Source organism: Sinohyriopsis cumingii, chromosome 15 (genome assembly GCF_028554795.1).
Source record: "Sinohyriopsis cumingii isolate HCF-2022 chromosome 15, ASM2855479v2, whole genome shotgun sequence".
Taxonomy (NCBI): domain Eukaryota; kingdom Metazoa; phylum Mollusca; class Bivalvia; order Unionida; family Unionidae; genus Sinohyriopsis; species Sinohyriopsis cumingii.
This window is the reverse complement of record NC_142975.1, coordinates 133,699,727-133,713,457: the sequence shown is the minus strand read 5'-3', so window position 1 is coordinate 133,713,457 and position 13,731 is coordinate 133,699,727. Positions and strand designations below refer to the sequence as shown.

Genomic DNA, 13,731 nt, shown 5'->3' with positions numbered 1-13,731 from the left:
CATTCAAAATTATAGTCCTAAATCAAATGAGCATTTCTTTTGGACAAGTCTAGCAGACCACCTCTAGTTGGGTCATCATGTTTATGTTAGTCATGGTGTATGAGGATTGAACCCATTGCCAGACAATAGACAGCCAAAGTGCTCTGAAATAAAATACAAACCTAAATCTGGCTGTCACTCATTAAATGTCTAAGTAAGTGGCTTCATGTCATCTAGTCTGATTTTTACACTGACAATCTATATTCTATTCAAAAGTCTATCATAATGGTGCTGAAGTACTTTTCTTTCTATCAGTGCCCATTATATCCTCCAAAATCTGATCTACTGCAATTTTGTCAATTTGGAGTGCAGAATTTTCACAGCAATTATGTCATGGGCCCATATCAGCACAGCATTGTATCAAGAAACACATTCTCTAGAAAATCTGGAATACTTTGAATTTCTGCTTATGTCACTAGTTTCATCTTCATTCATGGTCTGATACAAGCTAGATTTTTGCCTCATTTAAAGCTGTATCACTTGCTTCAGTAATTAAATCCGGTATTGGCTAATGAATGAATTGCTGATGAAGTGTAGTTTTTCTAGGGAGTAAAGCTAATGTTGATTATGTAATACTTACCTGTCACTATTTTTTAGCTTTCAATTTCTGTAATGGAAAAGCCTCATCCATACTAGATGCATCATCCTCCTGTTCTGGAAATTTTTAGAATCCATACATCAACCCAGTCTGACCTACATCATCAACCCATACACAATACCATGTCCTTTTTCTTTAATGAATTTGTGGCTAATGAAGGGCATCAGAGCAGAGTTGGAGGACAGCATCCAATACTGACAGGTAAGTATTACATCATTAAAATTAGTTTTACTCCCATCAAAACTACATTTTAATATCAGTAATAGCCTACCTGTCACTACTGTTAAGCCGACTTTGTCAGTAAGGAGGGTGGTTAAAGCACTTTAAAGGAGTACAATATGGAAAAATTACCTTGCAGCTCAGCCACTCCACTACTGTTATAAAGCTGCAGTCTGGATCACTGTATGTCCAGCAACAATAGGACCTACACAAAAAATACCCTGGCTCTGTTATCTAAGGACTGAAGGTTAAATGAAGAGAAGGTTATGTGTGAATGCCAAAACACACCCTCCATAATACTGCCCAAAGATGAGTGCTTAAGTTAGGCCCTGGAAGTAGAGACAGCTCTTACTTCATGTGCTTATCCTCATGAACAAGAGGTCTCTTTCTGCAAGAGACCCATTAACTCACTTGATGGTGAATGGAATCCATCAAGAGCGAGTGGGTGATGAAATATCAGCTGAGTCCATTATGGGGAGAAAATGCCTTTTCCTTCTCCTTTTAGCAATGTTAAATGAAACCTGGAAGTCCACATTGGGCAAAGGAGTCTATCCTGATCATCCCCATCACAGATGCAGACTGAGGATCTCTATCAGTGACGAAAGTTGTTATATATTTGCAAGAAAACCTGGCTGACATAACAAGGAAACAGAACTGTAATTCCCATAGCAGTGTAGACATACCTCCTCAGTTGTTTTAAAAGTATGATTTTCAAAAAAGGCCTCATGTAAAGGTTCATGATTTTTTTTGGCAGTGCCCACAAGATACACAAAAAGTTCCATATTGGTGTCAATGAGTGAGACAGGACCTCTGTAGCATGAAGAACTTAATAAGATCCACCACTGCAATCTGTATTTATGAAATGAACTTTGAAGAACTTAAGTGTGTCTGAAAAGGTAGCCCTATAACCTTTGATTGTGGAGACTAAATAAGTTCTCTCCTCAAAAAAGAAGAGTAGAAAATCGGCTTTTGCAACAAGAGAGGGGTGGCTAGGATTAGTGCATTTCCTTGTGCACCAATCACAGAAGATTCTCCACACTGCATAGTACACCTCAGAAGCAGATCAGTGCTGGACCTGGATGATCCAGTTTGTAACTTGCAAGAAAACATATAAAAACTTTGCCTGGCAGATAGACTGTTGGAGATAAACCAAGAGTTAAGGTGGAAAAACTGAGAATTGGTGTGAAAACAGATTACCTCTGTGTTGTAAGAGTAAGAAGCTGCTGAGAACAGATCAGCATGTTATGCTATAGTCACTAATGACCTGGTCTTCGAATCTAATGCTTCTAATGATTTAACTGAGAGGTCAGCAAATGACCCCAATGAAATCCCACTTTTAAAGACATGGCATCTGGGGTTGTGGTGGAGTGAGGCTTTACTGGATGGAATGACAAATGAACTTTATAACTAGATATGAGACTAAGCATCTCAGAATCGAAAGGGGGACTGACCACCCTTATTTTGACTCACCTTCCTGTGGACTTTGGCCAACCTTTGCACAACTTCTCTGACCACAGGTGAGTGAGGACATATGCACAACTTCTCTGACCATGGGTGAGTGAGGACATATGCATAGGTCTGGTCTAGGCTTCACCCACGAAAGGTTTTCTATGTTGGAAAGGATCTTTGTGACACCCAGACACATAGTCTTAGGGCACAAATTGGGGAAGAAGACAGTGCATTTCATTAACAGCCTTGTGAAATGACCATGTCTCTGTCTCCTCCCCTTCAACTGCTTGGGATACTTGGTCGCAAGGGCTTGGAGATCCTAGGAAGGGAAGGAGTACCCAATCCTCCTGATCATCAGCACATTCTTGTGAGTCTACTATAACTGACATGACATTATCATCTTCCTGTTCCAGACTTCAGTGGGATACAAAAGTATTAGATTCTGAACTATCTCTGGGCAGGAAGCCTGGGAAATTGGGACATAGGCAATCTGAAACTCTTCACATAAAGTGGCTGAAAGGTCCAAAAGTAGTGCCTTGTCACTCAAAAAGGCCTCTTAGTTGAAGGGGGACTAACCCGATCCTTCCTTGATGACCTCTCCTGTCCAAGTGGTTAAAATAATAGGTAATGTATAGGCGGGGTGTGTGCGAATCTGATCCTATCTCTTTACCTACCTTTGGTATTGGTTGGTGCCCTATGAGCGGTAATCTGACTGGTAGTTGGTGCCTGGTAATAGGTGGATAGTTACTAGTGAGCAGTACCCAGTGACCAGTGACCTGTACACAGTGAATGGTAACCAGTCAATGATTGATCAGCTAAAGTCAATGGTGATCTAGATCTAGAGCTGAAGGGACTTTCCTCATAACTAAAAGAGCTAACCTCTTGGGGTTATGCGAATGGCTCGCAGAATGGCCTCAGGTTTTTGGACACTGTTAACCCTTCCCCAAATGGGGTGGGTGAAGTGCAATCATGCTCCATAACAGGGCTCAATCATATTTTGCTTGTGTTTTGAAAGGTTTTTACCCTCCCTCCCATAGCTGTGGTGGTGCTGGATGCCCATAAATGAGGCCTCCTTCCTAAATTTATCTAAATTCATGGTACCCACACTTTTCTAAATATAAATTTCCAGGTCTTTTCCAGGTTTTTTCCAAGATGAAATTAATTTTTTTCAAGGTTAACATATGACCATTACTGAATGGAATTAAAGAACATTTGGATTATAAAACATGCATTTTCCAAATCTGAAGATGTTTCTCTTTCAAGACTCTCGAAAATATATATGTCAGAAAAGATGATCATGAAAAAAACCACAAAATGAGTCACACAAAACAAACATTTAAAGCCATTTCAATGTACAGAATACAAATCCTAACTTTTCTTTGCCGACCTGCATTACGTTGCTATGTGGGAACAACATAATGAGCATATTTTGTTTCCTTTAGAATTCCAGAGCAATATATGTGCATCTTATAGAAACTAAACATTTCCTATCATAGTATGAAGAAAGAAAAAACAATAAATGCAAAATATTAGAATCTTATCTTGTAACAAAAAAAGTTTAACCCTGAATTTATGTGTGCCAATAAAATCTCAAAACAAGATTTTTCAACCAAATGGGTTGATTTAAATTTTGACAAAAGACCTTTAAAATTATATATTGTTGAATAAAGAAGGACTGAATTATCTGTTGTTGTTGTCGTTGTTGTTTTGGGGTTTAACGCCATTTTTCAGCACACGATAGGCTATACATGGCAGCCAGTATTATTGGTGGAGGAAGAATCTGGGAAAACACGGGAAAGAACCACCAACCCATGAGAAGCTACTGGCAAGCTTTCTAACATACCCACACTGGCCGAATCCGAGACTCGAACCCATGCAGACAGAGGTGAGATGGCAGTGATCCGTAACGGAGAGCACTTTAGACCACTCGGCCCCCACTCGGGGCCCCTGAATTATCTGTAAAATCAACTTATCTTCTTGTAGTTCAATAAACCAGTCCCCAAAGCTGTAAAATCAACTTGTTCTTGTAGTTCAATAAACCAGTCCCCAAAGCTGTAAAATCAACTTGTCTCCTTGTAGTTCAATAAACCAGTCCCCAAAGCTGTAAAATCAACTTGTCTTCTTGTAGTTCAATAAACCAGTCCCCAAAGCTGTAAAATCAACTTGTCTCCTTGTAGTTCAATAAACCAGTCCCCAAACCTGTATTGATACATGGGCTCTTATCATTTCATAATATATAAGAAAAAGGACGACAATTTCCCATTTCTCCTGCATTCTAGACTAAACTCAGCATAGATGAAACCTGACCCGGCACTCGCCATTTGCATTAATAGTCACATGACTTCACAACTCTCAAACAATGACATCGAAGTCCAATAGTCATGTGATATAAAAACAAACTTCTTTTTAATGTCGTTGAACAAAATTTCAATCATATTAAATGAAAATCTGATACCTTTTGCAAAAACTAGAAAGAACATATAATTCTCAACATATTTATTTCAAGAACAACTATAAGAATTTTGGCCAGTCTGATTCATCAAGCAGAGTAGTCTGGTTCCCTGCTTCATATCCTCCTTGCATGAGAGCACATGTCAACGTGGTAATCATGTGATACAACAAAACTCCGGAAGTAGGTCTCAGAATAAATATAGAGAATTTTGTGCTCTTTCGTTTTTGTATTTTAATTACAACCATTATACAACTTACATTTAATTTTTTCTACAATATTTGAAAATGACAGTTGTGAAATTCTGTGTGCTTTTGCAACTAGCAATCAAAATCACTAGTACCAGCTCAAATTTTATCAATGCATTAGTTGTATCATCTTCCAGCAGATTAAAAACTAATGATTTCTGAGAAAATAAATACTTTTCATATCGATTTTATGCAGGTATAACTCAATTTAACAATGTTTAAGTTTGCTAGCCTGACCTCTAAGCAGCTATGGTGGCTGGGTCCTGTTTCATACATTGGCCCCTGGCAAATTTCTTAAGTTAAGGCTATAGTGTGACTTTTGAAGCTTTTATGGTTTACTATTTAAAGATGTGGATATATTTGTGAACTAGGTGTTTCAGGCTTGTGCTGTTCTTGAAATTGACGTCAGGCATGTACACCTTCCATAGTTACTCTGCAGTATGTTGATAGTGAAATACCAATAGTTGGCTAGGAAGAAGAGCTAGCCTCCCATAGCAGTAAACACATGGGTTTGGGGCAAGTAGAACATCTCAAAAATGGCTTGGATTGCAGCATTTTCAGCTGCATTGACCTGTTTAGTACACAGTTTTGCACAATTGTCATCTAGGAAAAGGGCTTGTGTTTGCACTGTGAGCATCACATAGTGTCAAAAATGACCTTCTGACATAAAGATTGCAGGTAGAAATTTTGGGTTGGGGTGCATAAACTTCTTCTGCTATGAACTGCCATTGATTTCTTTGTTCAAGTGGATAATATTCTTATGCTGTTTTTTAATATAGGTATCCAAAACTATGGACCATTTTGAACTCACCTGTGTATGATTTTTATATACTAAGTCACTGGTAACGGTATTAAATTTGTACATAAAAACCGGCCCCAGCCCCCATGCTTTAACGCCACCATGTTCTCCTCTTGTGATGCTAAACTGGTTTTCATACCTTCCATATAAAAAGAGATATGGATATCGAACTGTCTGTGAAACAAAAAATCTACTAGACGAATCTAATCCACTGAGCACCTGGATTGTCTCAACAAATATATTTATGGCAAGCACCCAAATGATCCATACTGCAACCTCCTAATATTCTGGTTTGAACTAGATAAATTTAACTCACGATCAGTTCAGTTATGACTCAATTATGTAATTGTTTCTGGCGTCAAGTTGTGGAGGAAAATTCCAGGTTTTTTCTCAACTTTCGTCAATATTTGCAAAATTCAAGGAATTTTCACAGTCGGGAAAAGAATTTATCATTTCTCCCAACTTTTCCCCGATTTCCTGGTAGCTTGGGAAATCCTGTAAATTTCTAATGAAAATATGAAGAAATCATACAAGAAAACATCTCATACTGATCATCAATATACTGAAAGACATGTCCTGACACTTGCGTTATTTGACACAAATATGATATACAACAGCAATGACCAAGTTCTTTGGCCCAAATATGTATCAAACCTTTAAGTTTTGTCTTGTCATGGCATGAATTCTTGTCTGTGATGACACCTGTCAACTGCTCAAGCAGGTTTTTAAACTGGTGCAATGGGGGTTGTAATGTATCACTCATAACAACATCTGAATCATCATCATCAATAATCACACCTGAAAGTAAGATCGACTTTAAATTATTGAAACAAGAAGCTGTCCAGCATTATAATAATTACTCGGATTACCTGCAAGCATTCTTAGTACTGCCATTGTTAATATTAGTAAAATTACATGTAAGAATTCTTACAGAAGCCATCATTATGATAATTATTCAAATTATATGTAAGAATTCTTACAGCCATTATTATAATAACTATAGAAAGAGGACCAAGTGGGCCTGATATTGCTTACATGGGTAGCTGACATGTCAGCTTGTGAATGCACATTCACACATGTAATGCAACATTAGATGGAAAAGAAATATTCTGAGCATTTAGCTGCAACATTGTTTATTAATGCTGATGTGATTTAAGTTCTTTATTTTACCATATATATATAAAGTCATTTATACAACCAATATTGTCACCTGGGTCTCCTCAAGGCCCTAGGGAACTGGCCCTAGTTCATAACTTAGAAACTGTTCCTGTTCATACTCTCAATTAAAGCATATAATGTTCCTGATTCTGTAAATAAATGGGAAACCATTGAGATCTGCACCCATGGTAGCAGCTGTGATTTGGTGGTTAAGGCATTTTATAAGTGACTGGAAGGTTGTAGGTTCCAGTCCCAACATCTGATCAGCCTAGATCTTTTTCCACATTTCTCTGGAATATTTTTATGTCACTGCTTCATTGCTATTAGTAAGTAACTTTGCATGTGTTACAGGAGGAAAGTTCATATATTTTTTCTTAGTTATAAGTTAAAAGAACACAAATAGTGTCTGAGTAATGGCAATGAAATATAATTATGAAATACACTATAGTATTCTCACACCATCCTGTTTGTACACCCCTACCGATTTTAAAAATGGGGCATAATGGTTATAAAAAAATGCACAAATCTTTGTCATTTAATTCACTGATTTATAAGTTCTAAACTGATTGTTGCAAAGGGGTCCAAACACTGTCATCTTGTTGGCTTTTTTAATCAAACGGGAGCTTTTTTTTAGCAACACTGATGCAACAGATGTGATAGTTCACCGTCTTAAAAAATGTCTTGGATTTACATCACTTTGAACACATGTATACAGGAGTTCCTATTTATTTGTTCAATTTGCTTTAGAAATATTAAAACTAGACACTGCAAATATTGGACATAGATGACACTGGTTTTTTTTACTGAAATAGATGATTCTAGAAACTAGAAACAGACAGCAAACAGTCTGTTTGTTTGTTTGTTTGTTTACATTGCAAATTTTCGTTTGTGATTAAATGCCAATAATTCAACAGTATTAGGGACCCTTGGCAATAATCAGGTTAGAAATTATAAATAAATGAATGAAATGACTAAGTTTTGTGCATTTTTAATATCCTTGATGCTTTTCTTGGCCTGGCCTGAATACTGTGAGATCTCTGCTTTCTTTGGGGATTTTTTTTTACATTTCTGGTAGTGGAGATGTACCGGATGAGGTACTATCTCATGATGGATCTTTCGGATGATAGAGTGTTGGACTATTGGCCACTCACTAGTAATTAATACATTTATTTTCACTGACCTTTGTATGTGGATGGTAAGTAAAATTCCTCATCTTTTCACTCACAGAATAAAATTCTTCAGAACACTCATTTTCTGTAGTAATCCCTGTCAGAACAGAATACCTGTGTATTCATCATCTACTGTCTTTTTAAAAGTGAATTTCTGATGCATGAGTACAAAGCATGCATCAATGTTACCAGAAATGTAAGGAAGAAAACAAACCAAAACTCCCCAAAAATGGAGATCTACTTTTTGATCTATCCAATAGTCATCTTACTGGGACTAGCTACAATCGACCAACTTTGCAAAGCAGGAACATTAACGGCAAATTCCTCTTGTTTTTAAAATGTGACCAGAAACATTAGTTTTGCTGAAACTTCAAAGAAAACTAATTACCTTTGAAGCACTGATCATTCTGTATAAATACTAAACAACCGGGAAAAAATCAGTCTCAATCAATGGTCTACAAGTATTTGATGTTGCCACAGCAATAAGAAATGTTTGGTCCTCCACAGCTGTCCTTTAGCGGTAATTTCAAATAAGACATGCACCCTTCATCAAAGAAAGCTGACTACAATCTTCAATAAAAACAAATAACCTTTCATCAAAGAAAGTCAGCACCAAACTTAAATAAAAGCAATAAAATCTGATGGATTGTTGCATTTTCAAAAAGTGACTGGACTTGCAAAGATTATTGTTAAACATTTTAATTTGTTAAAATGTTTTCATTTTCCTATGAAAAGCCTCATCCCCTGGGTAGCATCAGCAAAATGATAGCTGTCTCCAGCTGACCAAAATCTAGGCCAATTTAAGTACATGTAGATATAGCATGTAAACAACTACAGCTACTACGTGACAATGGTAGTGAATTGTTTAATGACAATCAGATATAGATCAAAAGGAGGACTACCATTTTTTATTATGTGTTATATGTGTTTTCTAACACGATGTGAGTCATATATGAAATTTATAATGTGAAATATACTTGAATTCATGGATTCATTAAAAAATGTACAGTACTTAATGGATTACACAAATGTAAGTTGTCAATATATTAGTGTTTTTCAGACTACTTTGTCTTCATTTAATCAGAAGCATGTCTTTTTGCGCCTGCTTTTATTACCCACCTACCCTTCCATTGTTTAGGTCAATGCATCATTTTCTTCACCTGACTTGGCTGGTTATAACATCGCTTGGTCTATAACAGTCAGGGTCTATGGACCCCAACTACCATATTATAACAGGGTCACACTGTATACATGTGTTTATATATATATATATATATATATATATATATATATATATATATATATATATATATATATATATATATATATATATATATTTATTTATTCCATATACATTAAAAATAACATGGCCTTTAAAGTGTTGGTAGATTGGTAGAAAGCAAATTGATATAACAATACTATTGGCATATCAAATTGATCCGCCCATGGCACAATAATATGCATATATAAACATTCTCACATATGTGCTCTTGATTCTAGACAATGATGAATTTCCACACATTAAATATTTGTGATGCATGAAAATAATGATAAAAAATGTAAATAATCACCATTTTCTAAATGAATTTAATATGGTACACAATTTAATCACAATCCTTTCTGATTTCTGTTGCCCCTCCCCTCTCATGCATAATGGAAGAAAAAAAACTACGCAGAAATCTGGAGTAAGAAAGAGAAAGAATTTGAGTTGGATGAAAACCTTGAAACTGAACTTACACCAAGTAACCTACAAGGATATGGTTCATCGCACTTTCCTTGGGATTTATCTACAGTGTTTATATGATCAACGATACAAAGTTGCAAATCCTGTCAACATTAAATTTCTCAATTACGTGGTACATATACTGTGATGTATTTAATGTTGTGTTGTAGCTGTTGTTTCTTAAATCTATTATATTGTTCTAAACAAATATTAATTTAATATGAAAATGTCCAAAGCCCCCCGCCCCCATCTGGATCATAATAGCAAGAAAATCTATGATAAGAAGAGCGAAGAGGATTTTTGCTTGTGTCATCCCAGGACGTCTCTGGACATACAAATGGTGGTAAAAGTTAAGTCAAACTGACCAAAGAATTAGAGAGAGAGAAAAAGAGAGTTTCAAAGTTAAACCAACCAAAGGAGGTGACTTAGCTTTCATGTGAATGGCATAGCAAACCAAGTGTTTGTAGTGCTCTATATTTTTCATTAAAATCATCTTTCATGTTTAAATCATAAGTGTGTATTATACTGATTTAATCAATGTGAAGAAACACAGAAACTAAAAAGAGAAAACAATCAACTAACTAATATGCAAAGGTGATTGTGTATAGGCACAAAAAGCACAGAACTACATTTTGTAGCAGACACACTCGGGGATGTGAGGAGTTTATTCACTCGGTCAATACACAGCTGCCTGTACTAAATCTTAACTCCATTCAAAGGGCAAATATATGTATTTGTATGTGATATAAATAAAATATATGTATAATATATACGCTGCATCAATGATATACCACTTGCTGTATAAATTTTTCATTACAAGGAAACTTGGCAGGCCTCGTTTCCTTTTATTGACAAATTTATACAACTCACGGTATATCACTGATACAGCGTACATACTTTACATACATATATATATATATATATATATATATATATATATATATATATATATATATACATACATACATACATACATACATACATACATACATACATACATACATATATATATATATATATATATATATATATATATATATATATATATATATACATATATATACACACTTTTATCTTCTGATTATATTAAAAATTATTCAATATAACCCCCAACATATATTATTTTATTACTTGTTATAACTTGTTCTAATAAAATTCATTCTTGTCTTTTAAAAATAACTGTTCACCTGTTTTAAATTTTTTCTACAAGGACCAGAATCCAGAATTCTGCAGAATCCAAAATGTATGACTCTAGATAGTGTTACTGCCCTTGTTTTACTCAAACATGAATACCAGGTCAGTAGTATGCAGTTTATTGTATATTGCATAGCTCTTTGTTTACCAATTACTTAAACATAGTGTTTTTGGTTATTGTGCTTAAAAATGCACTTCCCATTGCTGAGTAGTCGGCTGACTTATTTTTTCAGCCTAAGCAGCTCAGTCAACACAGTATCTATACATAAAGAACATGAAGTAGTTCTCGTTCCAAGCAAGGCCAAACAATAATAAGCACATCAGCAACCCAACTATATACAAAACAGAATTTTCCTGCCTAAATACGTACCAACCCAACCATATAAAAACTGGATTTTTCTTCCCTGAATAAGAGAATGTTGGCATACCTATACGCTACTTTAGTGTAATGTGGCTGACATTTCTTTGGAGATTGTACTTGTGGAAACTGTACATGATCTAAGCACACTGCTAAGTAAAATGACTGCTCCCTTGTGCAACAAATATCAGCCTGAATTAGTCTAAAGTACACTATGCTTAGCAGCTATTAAAATAGGGAAAATGAATTTTGCCAGACTGGACAATATTAGCTTCTGAAAGTGCAATGAATGAATTACCAAATATATAAAATGCAAAAAAAGTTAATGGCTCTTTTTTTCACAATTTACCTCAGTTCAGGAAGTGAAAATGGCCAAGTGGAACTAGCAGTTTTTCAAAAGGAGCACATCTGGAGTAAGGCCAAGCTGTATACTCTACAACCCATATTACACCTATTAATCATACACAAAAATAGAGGGAATAAAAGGTTCTTTGAACAAGACCTAAGGTATACAAGGTCTTTTTTAAATAACCAGTACAACCAGTGAGGAAACCCGTGGAAATTCTTTTTCTTTAAAATTCCAACCCTAAGCAAAATAAGAAACTGTAGAGCACCACCTGAATAAGTACCAACCCAACCATTTACAAACTGGAATTTTCCTTCCTGAATAAGAACCAACCCAACCATATACAAAGTGGAATTTTCCTGCCCTGAATAGCACTTTGTCTTTATAAAGCCACTCCAAAACGAGTTACAAATATTTGTACTCACCCTCTAGCAATCTGGAGGCCTCCTCCTTGCAAGCTTTCAGATAATTATTATACAAATTTTCTGGGATCTTCTCCATTCTACCAAAGATATAAAGTAATATAACATATCCAAATGCCAATATCTGAGAATGATAACATATATAGTCACTTATATGTCAAATCCAATTTTAAAACAGACCCAGATCTGCTGTTGCATATGATCTACTGATTACTCCTAACAAACTGCAAAGACCCAGATCTAACAGCACATTATACAATGGCAAATCTGTGTCTGTGTAGTTTGTTGTTTGACTGTCAAACAACCATCAAATAAGAGAACATAATGTTTCATGTTACTAATGTATAAAAAATTTCATAATGATCATGATTATTCATTTAAGCACCTCAAAGCAATGGTAATTAGAAATTAAGTAAATGGACTTTTGTAATAATGCCAGAAGTGGGTCTTCATATATAACAGAAAAACCATGCAATAGTCTATTGTCATGACCTTACAGTCTTAAACTACATAACAGAAATGGGTGGGAAAAAAACAACAAGTTTAGTAAACTCAAACAAATAATTTATCTCCCTTGTATACAAAGTGACAGTTTAAAAAGAACTTAACAGTATTGTGAATTAAATTCTAAATGGTCATAAACGTTCTATTACAAATCCTAAAGTAGAGAGTATTCCGGTGTTTATTCAGAAAGTGATATAGTCCGAAAGTAATCAACGAGCACTTTGTAATTCAAATAAATAATTTAAATAAATCCACTCATGTTAAAACTGAACACTATTAAAAGACTGATTCCACTTCAGATGTTAAGATCAGAATGAAAAGTTTCTGTTTACTTTTCTCTTATATAGGAACCTGAGTAACAATATTAGGACCAGGATGATGGTCAAAAGTTTATTTCAAGAACATTCTAACCTGACAACAATACCAGATCAATTACAAAAACTTTAGTAAAGAACATGACAAACAACAGGTACACCAGAAATTCCTAAGGGAAACACTAATGTCATGATTTCAAAATATAATTTCTCAATAACAAATTCGAGTACATGGGAGAATTCAGTGGGTGATATTAGAGATGGGAGACACCCCTATCTTTGAAAGAATACCCTCCCATCTGGGATCACATGTGAACTGTGTGAAAAACAACTTTGGGAGAGTGACCAACATATGCATGGGTACCCCAGGTAGCCGAGTGGTCTAAAACAACATCTGTTACAGATCACTGACATCTCACCTCTGTCTGCATGGGTTCAAGTCTTGGGCTCAGCCAACTTGAAAAAGTGAGAAAACTTGCCAGTAGCTTCATGTGGTTGCTGGTTCTTCCCAGGGGTTTTCCGTGTTAAAAATGATGATAAACCCATAACAACAACATATATATTTTAAGGTTTTGATGAATAGTGCATTAAAATAAATCTGTTGATAAACTGATAATAATAATAATAACAACAACAATGGTATTTGGAGCATGGTATTTGTTCAAAAACTCAGTCTGACAGGTGTTTCCCAAAGTTGACTGCTAATACCAGTTTTGTCTTTACATACCAAATTATTTTCAGA

General features: G+C 35.3%; 1 protein-coding gene across 1 annotated transcript in view; it reads right to left on the bottom strand.

The window, feature by feature from the left end:
• LOC149782811 (Fanconi anemia group A protein-like) overlaps positions 1 to 13,731 on the bottom strand; it is a 293,000-nt gene that overhangs the window by 169,798 nt on the left and 109,471 nt on the right. Inside the window, exons 19-20 of the mRNA XM_089934328.1 lie at positions 12,175 to 12,251; positions 6,456 to 6,599 (exon numbers count right to left, since the gene is read on the bottom strand). Of these exons, the coding sequence (XP_089790454.1) occupies positions 6,456 to 6,599; positions 12,175 to 12,251 (221 nt within the window). The remainder of the gene's footprint in view (positions 1 to 6,455; positions 6,600 to 12,174; positions 12,252 to 13,731) is intronic.